The sequence below is a fragment of the Rhincodon typus genome, chromosome 5 (genome assembly GCF_021869965.1).
Source record: "Rhincodon typus isolate 14 chromosome 5, sRhiTyp1.1, whole genome shotgun sequence".
Taxonomy (NCBI): domain Eukaryota; kingdom Metazoa; phylum Chordata; class Chondrichthyes; order Orectolobiformes; family Rhincodontidae; genus Rhincodon; species Rhincodon typus.
Window position 1 is genome coordinate 88,791,948 of NC_063336.1, and position 24,690 is coordinate 88,816,637.

General features: G+C 40.0%; 1 protein-coding gene across 1 annotated transcript in view; it reads right to left on the reverse strand.

Annotated features, from left to right (window-relative positions):
- Positions 1 to 885: 885 nt before the first annotated feature.
- hcrtr2 (hypocretin (orexin) receptor 2) overlaps positions 886 to 24,690 on the reverse strand; it is a 71,985-nt gene continuing 48,180 nt past the window's right edge. Inside the window, exons 4-7 of the mRNA XM_020515501.2 lie at positions 23,847 to 23,962; positions 23,536 to 23,759; positions 21,402 to 21,523; positions 886 to 1,112 (exon numbers count right to left, since the gene is read on the reverse strand). Coding sequence (XP_020371090.2) covers positions 886 to 1,112; positions 21,402 to 21,523; positions 23,536 to 23,759; positions 23,847 to 23,962 — 689 coding nt within the window. The remainder of the gene's footprint in view (positions 1,113 to 21,401; positions 21,524 to 23,535; positions 23,760 to 23,846; positions 23,963 to 24,690) is intronic.

Consider the following 24,690-nt stretch of genomic DNA (forward strand, 5'->3'; position numbering starts at 1 on the left):
AGTGTGGAAGCAGATTCGATTGTAAATTCCAACAAGGAATCCAAAATGAGAAATATCAAGGGTGCGAACAAATTGCTTCTGCCTCAGACATTGCTGGTGACAAGGGTGGATTTAATGGTAGGAGAATAGGATTTGTGGCATTGAGCAAAAACAATTGCTTCTGTCTTATCAATATTTAGGTAAGGAAATTTCTGCTTACCTGGTATTGCAAACAGGCTGACAGCACAAAGACAGTGAAGGGGAACAAGAAAGGTGAAGGTGAGGCAGACAACACAGATTGTCAGCATTTATGTGGAACCTAATGGATGAGGGGCAACAAGAAAGCAGAATCAGGAAGAGAATGTATTGTAAATGGTTGTCCAACTGTTGTCAGATGGATAAGGATGGAACCATGCAAGAGTGTTCCATCCATGTTGGATGACAGTGGAGAGGCTTTGGTGGTTTTCCACACTGTTAAAAGCTGCATACAAATTGAAAAGGATGAAGTGAAATAGTATCAATGTCACAGTCACAGTCACAGAGGATGGCATTTGTGACTTTATTAAGAGCTATGTCAGTGCTATTAATCCGATCATGTAGCTTCCAGCAGGAAGTTCAGGAGAAGACGAATACAGATATGAGAGGCAACAGCTTTAGGATTTTCAAGAGGAGAGGGAGGTAGAACATAGGAGATTAGTTTAGGCAAACACAGAATAATAAAAAAAAGTACAGTGGAGAAATGTCATTCTCTACCAGTAGGATGTCATTTTAATTATTTTATTTACAAGTCCAAAAATAGTTACCCATTGCAAGACAAATTACTTTTGCTCTTAAAGCTTACAGCAGCAACATTTTACAGGAAATAATAACGGTCAGGCCAACATTGAGATGAATGCTGCAAAATTGTCACTGACACCAGGTGTTGTTCGCAGTAATGTTACTGGTCTGTGACACGGTTACATTTGTAAGCGCTACATGCTCTGATGTTTTGGAAACATTATCAAAGTGGCAGATCTGTGTGGTAAATGACTTGCGGCTTTCTGTGCTCAGCTGGGCTCTGTTCAGATGTTCATCATTCCGACAGTCCACCCGGAAACAAGAGAATGCGGTTTTGAACTCTTTCCGGAATTTGCCTTGGAGAAAAGCAAGAATATTTCAATTGCTTTGGACCTCTGTTGAGCTAACTGATATTATTATTGCCAATTGGACCAGAAGAAAAGACGATTGGATTTGGAATTTGTACAGAAATGTTCAAAAAAGGAGATAAAAGTCCAACTGCTTGAGTGAATAACTAGATAAATTAAGTATGATCCTCACTGAGCACATTCATTTTTCTCTTGTTTCTCGTTATCTGTTAAAATCCCTCCAAGCAAATTTGAATGTTGTTTCAATGAGAAAAATTAAGTTTCAAACCAATTAATACCAAAAAAAAAGGAGCCGGAGTGGTTAATGTCTCTTTAAAAATGCCCATTATTCAATAAAAGAGTTTGAGCTATAGGGAGAGGCTGAACAGGCTGGGGCTATATTCCCTGGAGCATCAGAAGCTGAGGGGTGACCTTATAGAGGTTTATAAAATCATGAGGGGCATGGATAAGGTGAATAGTCAAGGTCTTTTTCCCAGGGTAGGGAATCCAAAACTAGAGGGTATAGGTTTAAGATGAGAGGGGAAAGATATAAAAGGGACCTAAGGAGGACTATTTTTATGCAGAAGGTGGTGCGTGTATGGAATGGGTTGCCAGAGGAAGTGGTGGAGGCTGGTAAAATTACAACATTTAATAGGCATCTGGATGGGCACATGAGTAGGAAGGGTTTAGAAAGATATGGGCTGATTGCTGGCAATGGGACTGGATTAATTTAGGATATCTGGTCAGCGCAGACGAGTTGGACAGAAGGGTCTGTTTCCGTATTGTAGATCTCTTTTACGCTATGACTAATAAAATTATTGCTGATAGTCTGCCTTCATTTCACCGCTCACTCTGTGCCCAGACCCCTTCATTTCCCCGGTATTGAGAGACCCAGACTTGAGAATACTCAATGACTGAGAATTGACCACTTTCTGGAATGGGAGACTCTTAGGCTTCAGTGGCTGATTCTCCTGTTTGGAGTGATGGATTATGAATTTTGAATTATGTTTTGTCTTCAGCTGAAGATCCAAATGGACAAGTCAGATCACAAAATGAAACCTGGCCTGCTACATCATATTTTTATTTCTTTTTTGTTCAGTTAGTTATCATTATACTTAGTTACTGAAGCATTTTACATGAGGCAAAAGAAGCTTACATCAAGGAAGAATTAAAATAAAGCAAGCCAATCTACATATAGAAGACGGTGAGCAGATCTATACCCACAAAGCAACAACAAAGTTGCAAACTGATAATATCCATTGCAGAGTCTCAAGTCCAAGGAAATTATACCCCTCCCTTTGGGGTTATAATTAACTGATTCCTTACAGTTTTCTTGCTGTGGACTGTGAGGACAATTCAATGAGTCCTTTCCATGAATTTTTCCTGAATCTGAGCACCTAAACTTTCTCAGTTCTACTGATCTTCTGGTTTCTATTCAAACTCTCCTGCTTTGATATTTTCACAAGTTACACCTATCTGCTGAGTTTGCTTGTCCCTGGATTGCCTTGTACTCCTTCCAGGAAATAAACTAAACTGATCTTCTGAGCTGAAGGTAATTGTCTTCTGAACAGAATTAAAACTTATTCACTCCTGGACTCTTCTGAACTGAAAATAAAGTAAATGATCTTCAAGGTTAACCATTCATAAACCAAACATTATAAACAGCTTTCCATTAAAACACAGGGGGTGTGTAGTCAGTTGACAATTGCTAGATCTAGTCACTGTGCTGGAAGGATTCTCTGACTCTCTGTTTTTCTTTTTAAAAGAAAACTCTTCATAAAAGTAACCAAAAACTCATATGCCTCTATTTTGAAACCTAAATTCCAAAAATGATATTAAATTACATAAATGATGCACTTTTCATCACAATTAGGGACAGCAATTTTTGCTGTCTGTGTCAGCAGCATTTTTCTATCTACATCAGCAGTTTAAACAATATCCACCTCAATGAGGCATTCAGGCAGAATGGATCGGAGAAACTATTCCCATAGAGAAAAGGGTCAAGAAGCCAATTCAAGCTGACTTGCCAAAAGATGCAACAGCAACACGTGTAGAATCTTTTTAATGCAGTGAGTGGTTTAAATCTGGACTGTGCTTCCTGATAGTGTGCGAAGGCAGATTTTCTCATGGCTCTCAAACAGAACTGAACAACTATCTGAAGAGAATATTTTCAGAACCAAGGGAAAAGGCAATGACTAGACGAGTTACTCTTGTAGAAAGCTGGTATATGCACAACAGGCCCCAGAGTCTGTGATTCTACAATCATTAATATAACCGCTGACATAAAGACTGACATTCGCGCTACAACATAATTGGCCAACAGAAGAGTGGAGAAAAGTATATGTTCTCTGCCTGTTGAGCACTAAGGTGGACCTATGAAGACCCTTTGCAATTTGCAAGTATAATGAATCCTATTACTGCTACCATAATCAGTGCTTGACAGGGATGAGGAGATTCAATTAAGCAACTTGATACTTTCTGCATGCCACGAGGTACATTTTAGCTGCTCAAATGAGTCAAGCAACACCCGAAATGCACACATCATTGCAGTTCCTGGAAATTTTTTTCTAATTCACTCAGGGGAAATGGGCATCACTGGTTGGGTCAGCATTTATTTATTGTCCTTGAGAAGGTGGTGGTGAGCTGCCTTCTTAAACCGCTGCATCCATGTACTGCGGGTAGATCCACAGTGCTGCCTGGGAGGGATTTCCAGGATTTTGTCCAAATAACAATGAAGGAATAGCAATATACTTCCGAGTCGGGATGGTGAGTGCCATGGAGAGGAATTTGCAGGTGATGTTCCCATGTTTCTGCTGTCCATGTCCTTCCTCATGGGTTTGTAAGGTGTTGTCCAAGGATCTTTGGTGAATTTCTGCAGTGCATCCTGTCGACAATACCCACTATTGTTACTGAGCATTGGTGATAAAGGTAATGGAGGTTTGTAGATGTGATATCAATCAGGTTGGCATCTTTGTCTTGGATGGTGTCAAGCTTCTTATTGGTTGAGCTGCAGTCATCCGGGCAAATGGACAGGCTTTGGGAAGTCAGGATGTGAGTTACTTGCTGCAGTATTCCTAGCTTCTGACCTGCTCTTATAAGCACTATATACAGCACATCCAGTTCATTTCCTGGTCAATGGTAAACTCCAGGATGTTGAATTGGGGGATTCAGTGATGGTAATACCATTGAACATCAAGGGGCAGTGTTTAACTCTTCTCTTATTGAAGATGGTCATTGCCTGGCAATTGTGTGACGTTGAGTATTACTTGCCAATTTTCAGCTAAAGCCTGTACATTTTCTAGATCTTGTCAAATTTGAATTTGGACTGCTTCAGCATCTGAGGAGTTGCGAATGGTACTGAATATTTTGCAATCATCGGCGAACATCCCTACTTCTGACTTTAAGTTGGAGGGAAGATCATTGATGAAGCAACTGAAGATGGTTGGGCCAAGGACACTACTCTGAGGAACTCTTGCAGAGATGTCCTGGAGCTGAGATGACTGACGTCTAATAACCACAACCATCTTCCTATGTGCTTGGTGTGACTTAGAGAATTGTGGCTAGAAGCTAAATTGTACCAAGTAATGTTCACCAGGGAGCAGAATATACTGTACCTATCTGTTAATGTTATCTTAGAGAGCATGAAGCAATTGTGCTCTGTGGTATTTGTAACGAATGAAGCATGCAGTCACACCACTGCTGTTTGTTGACTATGTGTCTATGTAGGATCTGTGATCCCCTCATAGGCACCCAGTGTACTTCTTAAAGGGGAAATGCACACTTGGCATTGCAGATAAAGGGAGCCATGTAAGGGAAGAAATAGATACTAATCCTAAAGTTAGTGCTGTAGTTTCTCTGTTGTCATGGAGACCCCAGAGCTGGCAGAGAACAAGAGGAGGGAAATACTCTTCCCTCAAAGGGGACAGAAAACCCTCCAGGAAGTAACTCCAACACCAGTGCAAAGGCATTGCAGAGGAGGTGAATGGCTGCCACTACATGGTTGTAATGCTTAAAGATGTTCAACGATTTCCTCTATTCACGCCTCTGCCATATTCAGTCTCCCTATTCACGACAATCCCATATCGTCTTCCCTTCACTTTTTCATAACTGTTTCACTCCACCTCCTCTTCCCCACACACTGACTGCCAAGCACTCTCACACAGCTCATGTCTGGTACAAATGTTTAAGGGCCACAGTGATCCTGATAGTCTCAGGCACCGCTGTCCATTGTAAGGTTTGCAACCGAAACTCTGGTGGAGCAGGTGATCAACGTCAGAACCAACTTCCTTTGGCAATTGAAGGTCACTTGTACATTGATCCTCGCTGAAATTCACTGAAGCATAATCTCTCAAAATACACTGGGACTATCATCCTTCTGAACAGGTCCTCCCCCTTCTCCACCTCTCTATCTTTTCCCCCTTATCCTTCAGGCCCAAAAATAATCCTGTTAGACCTCCCATGGCTGCAAACTGCTTGGAACGCTATCAAATATGCTTCTCAGTAGTTGTTTATAAATTTCTAGAGTCAAACGGCATTTGAAAAAAATGTCCAGAAATAGCCAGCAAACTGAAAGATCAAATCGCGCACTAACCTATATTTTAGCTACACTATCCCACTACTTCACACTGCTAAAAGACATGCCGTGTTTATCAGCATGGATTTTGAGACCAGTTTCTCACACGGTAAGTTGGGGTGTTCCAATATCACATAACAATCCTTCAACAATCACAAGGGTATAATTTAAATACATGAGCCATTGCTCTAAATAGCTTTGGTGTCAGTCTACAGAACAACTCGATACAGTACGGCATGGCTGCCAGTCTAGATATTACCCTCCTTTACAGACCTGACAGTAGACTACAAATGAAGCTCAGCTACCTTGCTATCGCTGAGTGCTATGGGGAACAGAACAGAAGGGCAGTGAATTCATAGGCCATCAATTTGCTGCCCACACTTGTGTCATCAGGTAGCTAATATTTCCTTCGCAAAACCAAATGCTTTCTTAATATTCATTGCAGATCAGGAAGAGCAGTAAGCATGGGTCTGGACAATGTCAAATATTCTTGAAGCCTGAATAATTACACCCACTTTTGATTAATTGACTCTCCGCTCATATCACTGCTACATACATGAATGGCAAAAGATTCTACTCATTCATTGTGCAGCTGATCTGTGATCATTAGTTAAAAGTCATAGAGGCCAATATTCAGCAACTTGACTACATCCACAATAAATAGAGCAGAAGGGCTGTGTTGAGTTCAGCACACAGTATTGCAGTCATGAACAAAATCTGAGGGCTGATACAAGGGGCTCTGACGCAGACAAACTCAGCAAATTGTATTTGTGTAGCATCTTTAATGGAACTAATATTCCAGTATTCTTCATGCAAGTATTATAAAGCAAACTTAGACAGCAAGACACAAAAAGCAAATATTGGGACAAGTGGCCACGATCAGAGTCGGAGAACAATGTGGATGAATGGATGGATAGTTAGATAGATAGATAGATAGATAGATAGATAGATAGATAGAGTTGTAAGCATGGAGACAGACCCTTCAGTCCAACTTGTCCATGCTGACCAGATATCCTAAATTTATATTGTCCCATTTGCCAGCATTTGGCCCACATCCCTCTAAACCCTTCTTATTCATGTACCCATCCAGATGTCTTTTAAATGTTGTAATTATACCAGCCTCCACCACTTCCTCTCGCAGCTCATTCCATAAATGCACCACCCTCTGCATGAAAAGTCGCCCCTTAGGTCTGTTTTAAATCTTACCCCCTCACCTTAAATCTATGCCCTCTGGTTTAGACTCCCCTAACCTAGGAAAAAGACCCTATCCATGTCCCTCATGAGTTTATAAACCTCTACAAGGTCACCCCTCGGCCTCAAAATGACCCGGGAAGAAAAGAACCCAGTCTATTCAAACTCTCCCTATAGCTCAAACCCTCCAGCCATGGCAACATCCTTGTAAATCATTTCTGCACCCTTTCAAGTTTAACAACATCTTTTGTATAGCAGGGAGACCAGAATTGCATACAGTATTCCAAAAGATAAATGGACAGACAGACTGACAGAGAAGAGAAGAGTTTTAGGGACGGAATTCCAAAATTAAGGGCTAAGACAGCTGATGGCCCAATGGTGAAACAACTAAAAATCAGGGATGCTTACAAGTCCAGATTAAATTAGTGCATCAAATACATTCTCAGCACAATGTGTGGAACAAATGTTTAAAGAATTATATATCACATTGTGAGACATTCAAGTAACCCCAGTCAGATTAATTAAAATGTACAGCCTTTAAACTTTACTGATAGGTTACAATATCTAACCTATTATTTCCTACTTGTAATTCTCTCATGGTAGAAGTTAATGTTTTGTGTTTCACTGACACTCTGAGGTTCTCAGCCTCATTAAGCTGTACATTGTATGAATTTTCATGTGGATCCTCTCTGCCTAGGCCTCTCTGAGCTGCCTGCCTCCTAGCACCCTTTTGGGTAAGTGTTTCTGTGTGAGAAACGAGATGGCCATTAGTACCACATAGTGTGAGAGTCCTGTTACTGAGTGTTAACAGCGAGCATCAGTTCTTTTAGATTTGATAGCGCAGGTAAGGAGGAAATGTTTCCACTTGCAGAGGGAGAATAAGCAGAGGAGAGAGATTTATAAGATTATCATCTGTAGAACCAGAGGAAAGATGATTTTTTTTTATTTTCCACACTGCCTACCATTATAGTCTGGAATACTGTCTCAAAAGGGGATAGATTCAATAATAATTTTACAGAAGGCATTCAATCTGTACTTGCAAAGGAATAACTTATGAAAAGTAATTGAATACCTGTTTCAGAAATCAAGCACAGGCTGAATGAATGGCTTTTTTGCTTGATCATTGAACATCTGTTTCAGTAAAGTCCTTTAGATGATTAACTGTAACAATAGCATACAGCCACACAGTTTCAGGATGCTACAAATTGAGGATGCAGTTTTCCTTCTTCAAGGTCTTTTTAAGTATCAGTTGCTGTGCACACTAAATGCCATGTGCACTGCTTCATTGTAACTTTAGCATGTTTCCTAAGTGGCCCATACAAACAAAGCCATTCCATGCCTTATGAATTGAGGTGGAATAGCATCCTGGGCTTAACCAATCACTTAACATCTCCCATGTTTCAAGGTTAAATTGTTAAGGAAGAATTCGTTCATGATTTGTATTTTTGACATGTACTTGGTTATGTAGATCATGAAGTTTCAGCATCCTCTTTCTAACATTTTTCCAGCTCTTGTGGTTCTAAGGTATTCCATCTCCCTGTAACCCATCTGTTCCCATACCTACTACACACTACTCCTGGTACTGAAAGGGAAGAGACATTAGGAAGAATTTAAATTCCTCCCTGCCTGAAAAAACCAGGCAGAGTCAGAATTAAAATCAAAGTGACGTGTTACCATTGGTAGTCTATCCTTGTGGTTCAATAGCATTGACCTACGCAGACCAGGTTATGAGGTCTTTTTCTAGCCTCTCTGGAGTATATTCCTTGATTGTGATCATTATAAGAGAAAGAGGTGACTATATTGAAACACAGAAACAGAGCTTGACAAGGGCCATGTGCAAAGGATGTTTCCTCTTGTGGGAGAATCTAGACTTTGAGATCCCTGTTTAATAATAAGGGACAAAACCATTTAAGGCAGAGGTGAGCAGACATTTTTTTCTCGTGGAGAGTCATGATTCTTTGCAACTTCTTCCTTGAAGGCAATAGAAGCAGATTCATTGATTTTTGATAAGCAAAGGATGCAAGGTTATTGGGAATGGGGGAGGAATATGGAGTAATCGTGATCTTATCAAATGGCAGAACTCACTTGAGGAATGAGTGGTTTACTCCTGCTCCTAATCCCTAGAACTAGATGTAGTCAATGTCCCAGGCAAAGCACAGGCATTTCCGCTCTTGAGGGCAGCAGTGGATTGAGCAGAAGAAGTGGAATCTTATTCTATGGGAATGGCCGACAAATTATCAGCAATTGAGGGAAAACTTAGACAAATTGTGCAGCTCCATAAGTTGACAGGAAGGACTCAGTCTGCGAGGATGGTTGAAATATAGTCCAGCAGACCAAATGCTGAAAAGATAGCATGAGCAGAAACAATACTTGACAATGGTGGAAGATTTATTGGCGGACAACCATAGAATGGTTATACAGAGTCGAAGCTTCAAGAAATCTGACAAACTCCTTGGGGGGCAGTGAGCTGTCATGAAATGCTGAGCAAGAGCACAACAATCAATGTGGTAGCTATGCATTTTGGAAAAAAACATACAGGATTATATTTTGTCCATGCCAAACAAAGGGTTCAAAAATGATTTACAGTGATGTTGCTAGGGTTAGAATCACAGAATCCCTACGGTGTGGAAACAGGCCCTTCAGTCCAACAAGTCCACACTGATCCTCACAGCATCCCACCCAGACCCATCCCCCTGTAACCCAATTAATCTACACATCCCTGGACACTATGGGCAATTTAGCACAGCCAGTCCACCTAACCCTGCACATCTTTGGGCCGTGGGAGGAAACCGCAGCACCTGAAGGAAACCCACGCAGACACAGGGAGAATGTGCAAACTCCACACAGATAATCGTGCATGGGTGGAATCAAACCTGGGTTGCTGGCACTGTGAGGCAGCAGTGCTAACCACTGAGCCACCATGCTGCCCTAAGATAACAGATTTCCAGGTTGGAGGGCTGGAGAGTGGGAGGCTGAATAGGCCAGGGCTATATTCCCTGGAGCTTCAGAGGCTGAGGGGTGACCTTATAGAGGTTTATAAAATCATGAGGGGTATAGATAGGGTGAATACCCAAGGTCCTCTCCCTAGGTTAGGGGAGTCCAAACTAGAGGGCATAGGTTCAAGGTGAGAGGAGAATGATTTAAAACGGACCTAAGGGGCAACTTTTTCACACAGAGGGTGGTGCGTGCATGTAATGAGCTGCCAGAGGAAGTGGTGGAGGCTGGTACAATTACAACATTTAAAAGGCATCTGGAAGGGTAAATGATGGAAGGGTTTAGAGGGATATGGGCCAAATGCTGGCAAATAGGACTAGATTAGTTTAGGATATCTGGTCAGTGAGGACAATTTTTTTTTTTCTTTATTCATTCATGGGATGAGGGCATCACTGGCCAGGCAGCATTTGTTACCCAGCGATAATACCACAAGGCCATCACCTCCCCATTGTTGGACTGTTGGACTGAAGGGTCTGTTTCCATGCTGTACATCTCTATGACTCTATGTGCCATATACAAATATGTGCCTACAGGGACAATAGTTTCATCGAGATTTCCAGGAAGACAATGGATATGATTATTAACAGATTCATTTAATTTTGAAGAGAAAATGTATTTGGTCCTAGTTGACTATGATTTAAGGCAGATTGAAGTGGCAAGTCTCCATTCAACCACAGTAGACTCAGTGATCAGAGCACAGAAAAGGATCCTTGTGATACACAGTGTCCCATGAATGAGGGTTGGAGGTTTGGAGGCAGGCTCCAAACAGCTGACAAGTTCTCCTCTCCACCGTCAGTCAAACAGAGAAGTGGAAAGAGCAGTGAAAACTGTGAAGTCGCTGATGCATTAGAATCCAGACTGGGAATGAGCTCGATATAGTTACAGAGCAACTGTAAATGGAGTGAAAATTGAAAATGGGCATATCAGTTTTAGAATATAACCTCAAGTCAAATGTAAGTTCTCAAAGTTAGGGATAAACAACTGCCATGTTAAAAAGCCAGAAGCCACACAACACCAGATTATGGTCCAACAGGTCTACTTGAAATCACAAACTGTTGGTGCACTGCGCTTTTATCAGGTGTAACTCCATTTGATGAAGGAGCAGCCTTCTGAAGGCTCTCGTGATTTCAAATACACCTGTTGGACGAGACCCCGGTGTCGTGTGGCTTCTGAGCTTGTCCACTCCAGTTCAACACCGGCACCTCCACATCATGTTAAAATGCAGTAGAGATAGTACAATAATAGACAGAAGGTGAAAACTCTGTCCATCTTAAAGCCAGGACGGAAAATCTGGTTAAGGGACAGGATATCTGAAGTTACAGTCATCAGACACAGATCAACCAGGATGGCATAGTGTCAGAACACCTGTAAGGGCACTGAGGAGCAACAGAAAGGCATTAATATTATTTGAGCCAAGACTGTGTATGATGATCATAGGTTGTGGAACAGCCATTGCTATACTACAGACATTGTACAGAGTGATACAACTATTCCCCAGTACAACACCATTACTCTATTGTTGAACACAAGTAAAATGATATCAGAATGTCCAGTCAGAATTCCAGATTATCTCGACCTAGGAGATTCACATTTTGGGGACTGAAGGGAACATGCTGGTAATGGCGATAACATTGATAACAGTAATAATGATGATAATAATGGTGCTAATGATTACAAAGACTATGTAAGTAAGTAAAAATAAACTACTGAAATAATGTAGACCAAGCAGAGAGAAACCTGGGTGGAGATGTGATACAACGAGATTTATTAATTGATGATATGGCATAGATGACAGTTGGGAGACAGGACAGACAGAGAGAGAAGCTGTAGGCACTACGTTAAAGAGCTGTTTCTCATATCCTGCAATTTACAGATGTAAATAAGGAGTGATGTAGTAGTGCAGTGTAAGAATCTTATTTCAAGATAGAGAGCAAGCTGCCACTAGTACAATGTGTGTGCAGACTCCCTCAACCTGAGATTCCGCAGACTGTTATCATAATGAGCTGGCAGCAGTATTTGTTTAAAGCACAAGATAAAGCAACTATAATTGATTGTCGAAAAGATCCAGCTCATCCACTCATGTCCTCCAGGGGAGGAAATCTGCCATCCTTACCCGATCTGGCCTACATGACTCCTGGCCCATATCGATGTGGTTGTCTTTTAATTGAAATAGCCAAACAAGTTCAATGGCTAGTAATGACACACATATGGGAGAATTTCAAAAATGTGCTGGGTCATCATTTTTGGCAGAGGATTGGAGAGCTGAAGATATTTCCAAATCCTTATTGTATTATAGGGGGATGGTAGCCCTATGGCCACCAATAGGCAAGCACCATTCAGAAATAACATTTGAAAAAATCAATACATTTTTGATGAAATTATGTCCTATATACAAATAGCTAATGCAAGATCACCTGTATTAATGAATAAAATAAATATCAATATGTGGTATATCACAGTTTGACAAACAACAAAATGAATACAACATAAAATATTAAGTTACACTGTTTCCGCACGTTTTGTAAAATATTCTACAATATTTATTTCAAAGCATTTGGCAGACAAGAAACGGGAACACCAATAAATTACACTAGTTTTATTCTATCACCATCAACTGTGTTTTCTACTTTATGGTTTGATGTTATGAATCATGGACAGAACAAAAACATGATCTCCTTTATAATCTAATCACAACTTTCCTGGGGGATGAAACAGCTCCATCTACCAGTGCAAAATTAAACTCAGAAGAACACTTTCCAATCAGCCAACTGAAGAATTGACATTGTGACCAATGGAAATTGCTGACACAAAATTAATAATTTAACGGTACTCTTTTGTTACAGTTACAGGTTCCAAATTAATAAATTTAGAAAAATATGAAAACGGATTTTGCTGTTTCAGGACATACAGTAAAGTTTGCTGTTGCCTAATCTTACCCCAGTACTTCTCACCTCAAAACAATTATGCCTACTTTTGTATGATAGATCCTCACCACTGCCTAGCTTGGTCTAAGATCCATCTATTAGAATTGCTACCACTATCCTCTTTCCTGGTAGGGATCTAAAAACCTGTTTGATGTAGTGTGGTCGAGGAAAAGTAATGACAGTCTAATGATAAGGAGTTCTTGTCTTAAATAAGATGTAGTTTATTACATAATAGCAATTCTTTATTGTGTAGTTATAAGTCCATTATGTATTTGTGTTCAAGACAAATTGGGAAAAGAGTTGGCAAAGTCAAGGACAGTCTTCAGGTTTGGACTTCTAAGTAACACTCCCTATTACACCATCATACTAAATACCACAATATATGATAGTCATAGATATACCAGGCTCTGACTTACAAGTGTATTTGGTAAGGACAAATCTAGTATGTCTATGTGCTCTGTGTCTCTTCCAAAGAGACTCAATCTAGCAGCATATCTTCTAGACTGATCCTTTAAGTGTGTTCAAACTCCACCCTCACTGTGCTACTAATGATCAGGGCTGCGTAGCTCTGTGACATATTGTATGGTTCCTCCACGGTCCTGAAGCCCTTACAAAATTAGGCACAAGTTATATTGGAATAGAATCCAAGTTTATTAAGATTACAAAGGAGACTTAAAGGTCAGATCTTACTTCTTCGAGATCCAAAACTGTTACCCTCTCCTCGTCCATGTGACATCATCAAACTGAGTGATGCTTAATGCAAATCTCAACAATAACTCAGACCCTCACAAGCTCATGCAACTTTTATTAAGATGCTGCAGTCTGAGTTGGAAACAGTGCATCTGGGGCCTCAGGGAACATGGTTAAGAACAGGATCTCAACACACAATAAGAATTGGAAAATAAACCACGGCAGTACAGAGAAGATGGGTGAATTAGCATGACTAAATTGAAATAAAGAGAGTCGGGAGAAATATAAAACCAAAGAGTCAGAAAGGAGATAAAGAAAGAAAATGAAAAATAAGTTTAACAGTTAAAATATATATATTGTATAATTCTCCTTAAAAGTCCTGAGAAATGAAGCTCCACAATTAAAAGTTACTTTTCAGTCCTAGAGAGGTTTTCTGCTCATTGTGAACACTTGTTATATCATGAACAGGGCAATTACCATTATCTTGACAAGATTTAACTTTGTGTAACAAGTTTAGTGGGCAACTTATGGGCAAATACAACAAGTTCCGTAAAGAAAATGGGCAAACTAAAGGTCACTTGCATTTTCACAGGGCACAAGGCAGCGGGGCACAGACAGTAACTTTTGGATATTCACATTTAAAAGTGTATCTGCTTCTCAACTGGATTTGCTGTACCATCCAACTATAAATTATAAAAAAAAAGCTCCATTAGCCCTGCCATAACTTTGAGAGCCATCTCTGGTTCATTAAGTGACATATTGGTTTTGAAAAGATTGGTGATTCACAGAATGTACCTATTTGCCTATCAGTTTGTATATTTCCTATATTTATATCTGGGTGCACCAACACATTCAATTTAGCAGATCCTGGTAAATCAGCTCATCGGTTGTCTAGGTGATGCCCATTTTACATAAGTTGCACTTTTGAGAAATGGCAAATGAGAACCAAGTGCAAGATACTAACTAGACATAAAACCATTCATTTAACTCAATCACTTCCCAATCATCATGAGGATTTTTTGAATTTATTAAATTGGTAATCAATGTAATTTTAAACAACTGTGAAAGGGCTTTCTTGGTATAACATAAGGTAAAATATCAACCGTGTCATTGCATCGATAATTTATTGAGAGTGAATTTTGCAAAATGGCTGAATAAGTTATAAAAAGTGGCTTGTTGATTGACTCATGGGGTGCTATCAAGTCATGGAAGCCTTTTCTAAATTTAAGTGATGGTTGTGAAATGTTTGGTCTATCAGTTGTTGCTGTAAGTGGGTCTGGTTATCCTCTATCTATACAGCACCAGGAGGAAAATACAGGAGTGTATTATGTGATTCAGACTTAGGGTCAGATGTTCTATGAGTCAGGTTGACTTGGCCATCCTTTCAGGATTCCTGACCCATTCCTACAGTTCTTCATTTTCATCACAGTCCTATTAAGGGTACATAATAGTTCAGGTCATGAGCCCATACTGTAGACTCCCAACCTGGCTGCCTCCATTGTTGAGATAAGCATGACCTACACCTTCACAGTTTTCATGAAGTCAGACAGGTTTTTAAAGGATTGTGGTTCGTGGTACCACAGAAGTGTTGTGAATAATAGTCTGCATAATGAAACCTTCTGAACGATAAATTCAAAAGGTCCTTCTCATGCTCCCCTTTGCCAAGATATCCCCCCAACAGCCTCCAGAGGCCCTTATGCCACCATATCAAGGTTCAACACTACTATGTTCATTCAGCCACTGTACACAATGTATGGAAACAATGAACTACATAGTGACACTATAGCTGGAAGTGTTCAAAAAACTATTGGAAGAAGATTAATTTATAATTTTTCACAGTTAGCATCAGCGTGTTTAAAAAAAAACCTCCATTCACTGCTGCCCAATAAAATTGTTAATGATCCAAATCATTTAAAGTTTCAATACCTGAAAGGGCAAGGCATTTAAAATCATTTAAGCTTGTGTAAATGAACATTGTGAAATTTAAACCAGAGATCAGGCATCTAGAGCTGTCAGCCCAGTAAGGTCTGAGGTGCTGCAGCTCTCTAATGGTTACCTGAGTTCTCAGCAAGGTATTCTTGGCTTCAGCTGGCACCCAGCACAATAAAGATCCTGCCTTTGAAGTCAGTGCTTCCTAAGGCAGGTGCAGAAATTGGGGAATTTTTCTAACTCCTGCTATCTGCCATTGCGCATGGGAAATCATGTCTCACAAACTCAACTGAGTTTTTTGAGGTCATAAGCAAAAAGATAGATGAGGGCGGAGAGGTAGACATTGTCTACAAGGACTTGAGTAAAGCCTTTGACAAGGTTCTGCATGATAGACTAATTAAAAAGTTAGATCATATAGAACTCAGGGAGAGCTTGCCAATTAGATGCAAAATTGGCTTCATGGTTGGAGACAGAGGGTGGTGTGGAGGGTTATTTTTCAGACTGGAAGCCATGACTGGTGGTTTTCTGCAGAAATCAGCGCTGAGTCACTTTTGCTTGGAATTCGTATAAATGATTTGGATGAGAATTTAGGAGGCATGGTTAGTAAGTTTACGGATGACACCAAAATTAGTGGTATCGTCGACAGTGAAGAAGGTTATCTAAGAATACAAAGGGATCTTGATCAATTGGACCAATGGGCTGACGAGTGGCGGATGGAGCTTATTTTGGATAAATGAGGGGTATTGCATTTTGGTAAAACAAACAAGGGCAGGACTTATAAGGCTAATGGTAGGTCCATGGGTAGTTTGTTGAATAGTGAAATCAATTGTTCACGTACATAGTTCTTTGAAAGTCAGATCATAATACACACTTGTCTTCATTGCTCAGATCATTGTGTACAGGAGTTAGGACTTCATGTTGAGGTTGTACAGGACGTTTCTGAGGCCACTTTTGGAGTACTGTGGACAGTTCTTGTCGCCATGCTATAGAAAGGATATTATTAAACAGGAGAGGTTTCTGAAAAGATTTACCAGGATGTTGCCAGGACTGGAGATTTTGAGTTATAAGGACAGGCTGGACAGGCTGGCACTTTGTTCACTGGAGCCGAGGGGGTTGAGGGGTAACCTTATATTGGTTTATAAAATAATGGGAGCATAGATAATATAAATAACAAATATCCTTTCCCTAGAGTAGGATTTTTCAAAACAAGGGGGCATATTTTTAAGGTGAGAGGAGAAAGATTTAAAAAGGACCTGAGGGGCAATTTTTTCACATAAAGGGTGGTTCATATGTGGAACAATGTGTCAGAGAAGGTGGTAGATGCAAGTATAGTTACAACATTTAAAAGAAATTTGGATGGGTACATGACTAGGAAAGGCTTAGAGTGATGTGGGCCAAACGCAGGCATGTAGGACTAGTTTATTATGGGAAACTTGGTTGTCATGGACGAGTTGGACTGAAGGGTCTGTTTCTGTGCTGTACATCTCTATGACTCCATCTGGTTCTTGGTCTCAGGGTTTTGTTCTGACGAAGATTTTAATTTGGATATATGTACAATTTCTCCAATTAATACTGCTCCCAACTTCTCTATTCCTTAATAAATGAAGCCATGTTTATTTTTGTTATCCAATTCCTTAAGCATCGTTGGTAGCTGGATGTTTATACATAAACAAAAGGAGAAGAAAAATGTAAGTGGTGAGAATTACATATCAGAATGAATATTTTGTCAGACATTTCAAGGTAGTTTTTGCAAATAAAATACTGAGTATAATATACTCGGAAAACAAATTGGGCTATCAGGCATTGTATTCATATTATACTGCTGTCATGCAAATTTAGCATACGATTCAATCTTGTAATTTGTGAGAGCACTGTTCTCCTGAATCTGGCTGTTGCAAATCTTTGGCAGCATTACATTCTCCAGTGAGTTTACTGCCTCTTCCCTATTGCATGCACTCGTTTCATGAAAAGTTTAAGTAATATTGCAACAAAGCATTGACCTGAAGAGTATGACAACACTAAAATGTGATTTTAACATGCACAAAAATGTGATGGCCTTTGTTTAGTTGACAGTTTTTCCATCAACATCTTGATGTCACCATTGATAGAATCTTAATTGGACAAGCCATATAAAACTTGGGGCTACAAAAGCAGGTCAGAGGCTGGGAATTCCATGGCAACTCATTTCCTGCCTCCCCAAAGCATATCTACTGTCAACAAGGCAGATTCAGGAATGTGATAGACTACTCTCCAATGTATCTAGATGTTTGCCTCCAACAACAATCTAGAGGATCAACATCATTGAGGAAAAATCAGCCCTCATGGTTACCACACCATCCACCACCTTAAAAATTGGCTCCTTCTAACACCAGCCCATGGTGGGAGCAGTGTACACTGTCTAAAAGGTGCACTGCAGCAACTTACCAAGGCTCCTTCAATAGCATGTTTCAGATCCACAACTTTCACCACCTTGAGGAATGAGGGTAGCAGATGCAACGGGAACAGCACAATGTACATGTTTCCTTCCAAGTCCCACACCATCCCAATATGGGAATATCATAGAAATCATAGAATCCCCAAAGTTTGGAAGCAGGCTATTCAGCCCATCGAGTCCACACTAACACACTTGGAACAGCATCCCACACAGACCCGCACACTATCCTATCCCTGTAACCCTGTATTTCCCATGGCAAATCCACCTAATTATGGGCATTATATCACAATCCCTTCAGGAATTCCTTTTCTATAGCATGGATGGTGTACCTACACTAGATAGACTGCAGTAGTTTGTGAAGAGAGCTCACCACCAACTATAGGAGGCCAACTGGGGACAGGTAACAAATGTTGGGTTTACCAGCAATGCTCACCTCCCAGGCTACAGATAACTGGCAGCATTTCAGAGATTCAACTGTAGGTTTCCAATCCAGTGAATGGGCAAAAAAAAACCCGCAGGACACGTGGTCTACTGCAGCATTTAAGAAATCTGCAGGAGGTGAGCATGATTTATTTAAAATAAAGCCAGTGGATATAATGAGCTGGAAAGTAACAGCTCTGTAGCAATGACAGCTTGTTATCCTTTTAGTTATTATAAAGAGGGAGATTGAATGAACTCAAAACACCACAGGATTTTTTTTTATAAATACTACCCTACTTCCTCATATAACAGTTGTAAAGTAAAGAAGTTTGTTGATTTGCCACTCCATAATACATGAAATGGCTTATTGATCCATCTCTCAGAAAATTGTAGAATGATCCATGGAACCACATGCAAGATTAAGCCACAAACAGGTTAATTGCTATTGTTCCTTGGTTCATGCCTTCATATGAATAGATATTGCAGCCAAGGTGGGCTGCATTCAGGAAAGCCAAATATTGATACTAACTGGTACCAATAACTTGAATTCTATTTAGCTGTCATTTCCTCTCGCCTCATCATCCAAATAATGTCACCTCTCATTCAGCTGTATCATCACTCTGGTGACTTTGCTCCTCCATGCTTCCAATTGCCCAACTGACTAAACTGGAAGCCAGGCAGTATCAGAGGAGCAGGAATGTTGACGTTTCGGGTCGGGACCCTTCTTTGGAAATGGGGGAGGGGGAAGGGGAGCCCAGAAATAAATAGAGAGAGGAGGGATGGGACTGGGGAAGGTAGGTTGGATGGTGATAGGTGAGTGCAGGTAGGCAGTGGTGGGAATTGGTCAGTGAGGTGGGAGGAGTGGATAGGTGGGAGAGAAGATGGACAGGTTGTATCAGGTCAAGGAGGTGGGGATGAGAGGGAGGGCTGGTCATGGGATGAGGCCGGGGATGGGGAGATGGACCCGAAATGTCAACTTTCCTACTCCTCTGATGCTGAATGGCCCATTGTGTTCCTCCAGCTCCACACTGTGTTATCTCTGACTCCAGCATTGGCAGTTTTTACTATCTCTTACTAAACTGGAAGCCAATAGAATGCCAACAGTTGCCTGATGTTCAGTCAATCCATGCCAGGTATGATACTCATGGCTTTCACTTGATCAAAATGAGACCCAAAACCCAATATTTGGGGTATCTTCAGCTTCACCAAAGCTTTAGGGATTGCATCCTACAGCTGTGCCAATGCATGTCCAAACTAGGTGTTGCTGAATTTCTGCACCTTAACCCCAGCAAACTTGCCTTAACACAGATAAAATGACATTGGTCAGGCCAATTTTGGAATACTGCATTCAATTCTGGTCTCCCTGCTATGGGAAAGATGTTGTGAAACTTGAAACGGTTCAGAAAAGATTTACAAGGATGTTGCCAGGGTTGGTGGGTTTGAGCAATGGGGAGAGGCTGTTGTTATGGACCAGACCAGAACTCCTCAAAGTATTTTAAGAAGGTAGCCTAGACCCTAACTTTTTCATTTTAAAGGTAGATGTTAAGTGCATGTTCCAGATGGGATGCAACTGGTCAAACCACTCAACATCAAGCAAAACATAATTTATTCAAACACTATAGCTAAAATACAGACAGAAAAAGAGGAATGTAGAGTAACTTAACTATTGTAAAACTTAACCGAATAACAGATACAGTACCTATTACTAATTAACTGTTCCTTTATAGTAACATCCCATAAATACACCCCTTGGCAAAAAGGAAAATTCAGACAGATTCTTACAGGCAATTCTCCAAACTAGGAGGAAACAACATTTGGAGAGATTTCAGAGAATGTAGCAGCTAGGAATCATTTTATTGAAGCTCCAACTCCTCTGGGACCCAAACAGCTTCTGACTGCTACAGCCACAAAAAAACTGGAAAGCCTGATCTGTGAGAACTGGACACTCCCCTTCCGTTGTACAACTGTTTTAAAGAAAACCGAAAGCCTCACAAATTATTGACTTAGGTTGTCGACAGCAGCCACTTCAGCGCCTCTGCCTTTACAACTTCTCTTCAAAAAAGCTCAGGACAAAATAACCTTTTTAGAGTGACAGCATTCTCACACTGAATAGGCTGGGGCTTTTTCCCCTGGGGCGTCAGAGGCTGAGGGGTGACCTTATCGAGGTTTATAATATCGTGGGGGGCATGGATAGGGTCAATAGCCAAGGTCTTTTCCCCAGGATGGGGGATCCAAAACTATAGGGCACAGGTTTAAGGTGAGAGATTTAAGAGGGACCTAAGGGGCAACTTTTTCACCAGAGGGTGGTGTGTGTATGGAATGAGTTGTCAGAGGAAGTGGAGAAAGCTGGTACAATTACAACATTTAAAAGGCATCTGGATGTGTATATGAATTGGAAGGGTTTAGAGGGATATGGGCTAAATGCTAGCAAATGGGACTAGATTTAAGATATTTGGTCGGCATGGACAGGTTGAACCAAAGGGTCTGTTTCCATGTTTTTCATCTCTATGACTCTATGATTCTATAACTGACCTGTAAGTGACTCTGAAGTTGCTATCTTTGGGTTTGACAATAAGTAATACATTATGAAAGAGTCAGACAATGATATAGTGCAGAAGGAAGTCATTCAGTCCAACTGTGTCTGCTTTTTTCCAGTTCCTGATCATTTACGGGGTAGATGCAGAAAGGATATTTCCCCTGGCTGAGGAGGGCAGAGTGGTGCACAGTCTCAGAATAAGGGACAGACCATTGAGAACTGAGGTGACATGGAATTTTTTCATTCAGAGAATGGTGAACCTTTGGAATTCTTTGTCACAGAGGACTGTGGAGATTCAATTATTGAGTACGTTCAAGACAGAGATAAATAGACATTCAAATCATCAAGGGATACAGGAATAGTGCAGGAAATTATGTTGAAGTAGAATATTTCATTGAAAAGCAGAGCATGCTCAAGGTGCTGGGAGGCCTATTTATTGTTTTGTTACATCCACTGTCAATAGAATGTTGAAATATAATTTTATTTCCTTCATTCCCTGCAGGATCTTTGCTTGTATACTGTCAGGTCAAGCATTTTGTAATCCTGAAGCAAAAATAACTCTGGTAACACTTGTCTTTCTGTACCGATTGAAAACAAGGCAACTTACCACTCAGAAAGTTATAAATGATAGGATTTGCAGCACTATTGGCATACACTAGCCAATGTGAGAAGGTAAACCACGCATAGAGTGTTGCTCTGTTGTTAACATTGTCAAAGGTTCCAAACACCCTGAAGAAATGAACAAGAAAAATTATATCAGTCCCTATGGCCATTTTACAGAACTATACCACAACTGTAAATATAATCTTAATCACCTCATAATTGTAATTACCGTGTGACCTGTGTTAAAGGGCAGAATCTATGTTGGGGGATTTTAAATCAATTTGCTTCCTCTGTTGCTTGTTCTGAAAACTCAAGGCTCTGCTTCACTGTAGTGGCTGTTAGAGAGAAAGACGTAGCAGAGAGGATCCCATGTGGAAGCCCACTCAATCTCTACCAATAATTCAGATGGAGCAAAAAAAATGTCAAACGGAATTTTGGCATTTATTGTTAGAGGAACGGAAAAAAAAATGTCAGGAAGTGTTGCTGCAACTGCACAATGCATTAGTGAGATCACATCTAGAGTTTTGGTCTCGTTACTTGAGAAGGGATATAGTTAAATGGAGGCAGTACAGAGGAGATTCACTATATTAATTCTAGAGATGAGGCATTTGTCTTATGAAGAGTGATTGAGCTGTTTAGGCCTATACTCTCTAGATTTACAAAGAATGAAAGGAGATCAATTTGATCAATGAAGATGCTAGAAGGATTGACAAAGTAGACACTGAGAGGGTGTTTCCTCTTGTGAGGCAATCTGGAATGAGAGGTCATTGTTTTGGGATAAGAGGTTGCAGATTTAAAACAGAGATGAGGAGAAATTACTTCTCTCAAATAATCTGTGGAACTACTAACCTGGGTATGGCAGGTACCTGAACATTGAATAAATTTAAGGAGGAGATAGACCGATTTTTAATTAGAAACGGGTTGAAGGGCTATGAGGAGCGGGCAGGAAGATAGAGTTGAAGCCGAGATGAGATTAGCCATATTCGTAGTGAATGATAGAGTAGGCTCGAGGGACTGATTTGCCTACTCCTGCATCTGGTTCTTATATTCGTATGTAAAAATTGATCTTGGTCACTGGTGTGTAATCCTGTTTAACTCATTTTCATCCATGCCATGTGTACCTGGGCAATAACAACTGTACCGATAGGAGAACACTATCTCACATCTGATGTAGAGTGCAGTAACATGGTATAACTTTAATGGCATTTTGAATACAAAGTTTGGGCAAGTTTAATGCTAAGGTGCCTTTCTGTTTCAGGGATGAATTCTTAGATTTTACACACAGTCACGTTAGCTAATCATGATATCACTGGCCCAATAAAACCAAAATGGCTCTCACCTGCAATGTGGATTGTGAGGATATATGGCAAGAAAGAGATAAATAGATTCATTTCAAACCTTGCACAGTCATTTTTTTCAAAACTATGGACACATTATATTGTGGGTATTTTACAATACGTAAGAAAAATGGAAAATGATTGAGATACTCAGAATGCAACCCTCAAGACAGAAACAGAATTACAAGCAAGACAATGACCATTCATCATGACTGAAAAAATTTCAAGATGCAACAGGTTTTAAAGTCAGTACAACGGCAGGAAAAAGGAAGAAAGGAAAGATCAAAAGCAGAATTTAAGTTAACTGCTAAAAATGAAGGAATACAATAATTTGGGAGTGACTCAGATTCCCTGACTGCAAAAGTTATGACAGATATGTTCATTGTTGCTATTTTGAATTTCTTCAAAAAAATAGTAAAAATTACAACACAGTTGAAAACAAATGGGTTCAAAGACTAAAATGGCTTTTGGAAAGATCTATCCAGTCTCATTCTCATATTGTTCCTTTGGAGCCCAGTAAATGTATTTTAAAATTGTAAACAACTTTGGATACATGTTACTTTCTGGATTTTCTTCAAAAAGATATAAAGATCAATAAATGAATACAAATGGATAGATACAGAAAGGTAACTGAATAAAAAATGTATTCCAACTTCATGAATAGAGAAATCATAAGATGGCATGCTTACCACACCCAATTAAGGAGACAATGCTAACAACTTCTTATAAATGAGGCTTATGAATGTTTCAGATACTGTATACATTTAATTTAATGACAGTATCTGGAAATAGCTAACTCGCCTTTTCAGAATATTCAGAACACTAATTGGAAGGTAGCAAAGTGTGAAAAAAATGAAAACCACCAGAAACATCCGTGCTGTTTTCCGTCTTGTTTGAATCTGTTTGATTTCTGCAGCAACAGCATTTATTTGTGACTTGACCTGTCTTCTGCCAGCCTTCTGAGATGAACACTGCAGGGCAAGAGGCTTCCAATTTCTTTGGACTACTGAGGAAGTGCCCGGTATCTGTAATTTAAATGTAAAATCAAGTATGTGGCAACCTACATGAGAGTAATAATAATCTTTCCATGGAAGGTGTTGGCACACACTTACCTGTTGACACCAAAGTTTCCGAAATATTTGAAAGTAGGCCAAAATCATTAGGCACAAAGGGGCCATATATGTAACAATGAAAAAGCAAATATGATAGATCTTGGGGTAAATGTCATCTGAAACGAACAAAAGACAAATAGAAATGAAATTGTACGTTGAAATTCAATAAAATTGAAATGATTAATTCTAATCAGGTAATAGTAACTGAACATAATGTTGACCCACTGCTTGGTTTAAATTTCAATGTTACATTCCTCCAGTTGCTATTAATGGGGACTGGAAAGTTGAAGATGGGCCTAGATATTCCGATGGCCAGGTAGTTGTTGGAGCAGCTCAGGCTGGGATTGTACATCAGGTCCACGCAGAAACCATGGTGCAGCTGACTCCAAGGGCATTATCAAGGAAATTGAAACTTCCAATGGGCAATTTCCCTGCAATTGGAACCCTCTAAAATAGACTCTCAAGGTTAGAGAATTCAGACAGTTTTGACTCAGTTAGCTTAATAGAAAAAAATACTGTAGGATTAAAAACCTAATCTAGTTCCTGAGTAACTATTAAATAGAAGCTCTAACACACTGCCCATCATCTCACTGACCATGATCCCTTTACTGGATACCAGTATGATGACCTCACACTACATAAACTGCAACAGTTTAAGAAGACAGCTTGCCATCACCTTTTTAAAGACAACTAGAAATGGGCAAAAAATGCTGCTTAGCCAGTGATGCCAACATTTCCTGAATAAATAACAAAAAAGTCCTGAAATAATAGAACCTCAGGATTAGATTACTGAGTTTCAAGAGGATCTCGCAGTATTGATCTGGTTAGAGTAGTGACAAGTTAT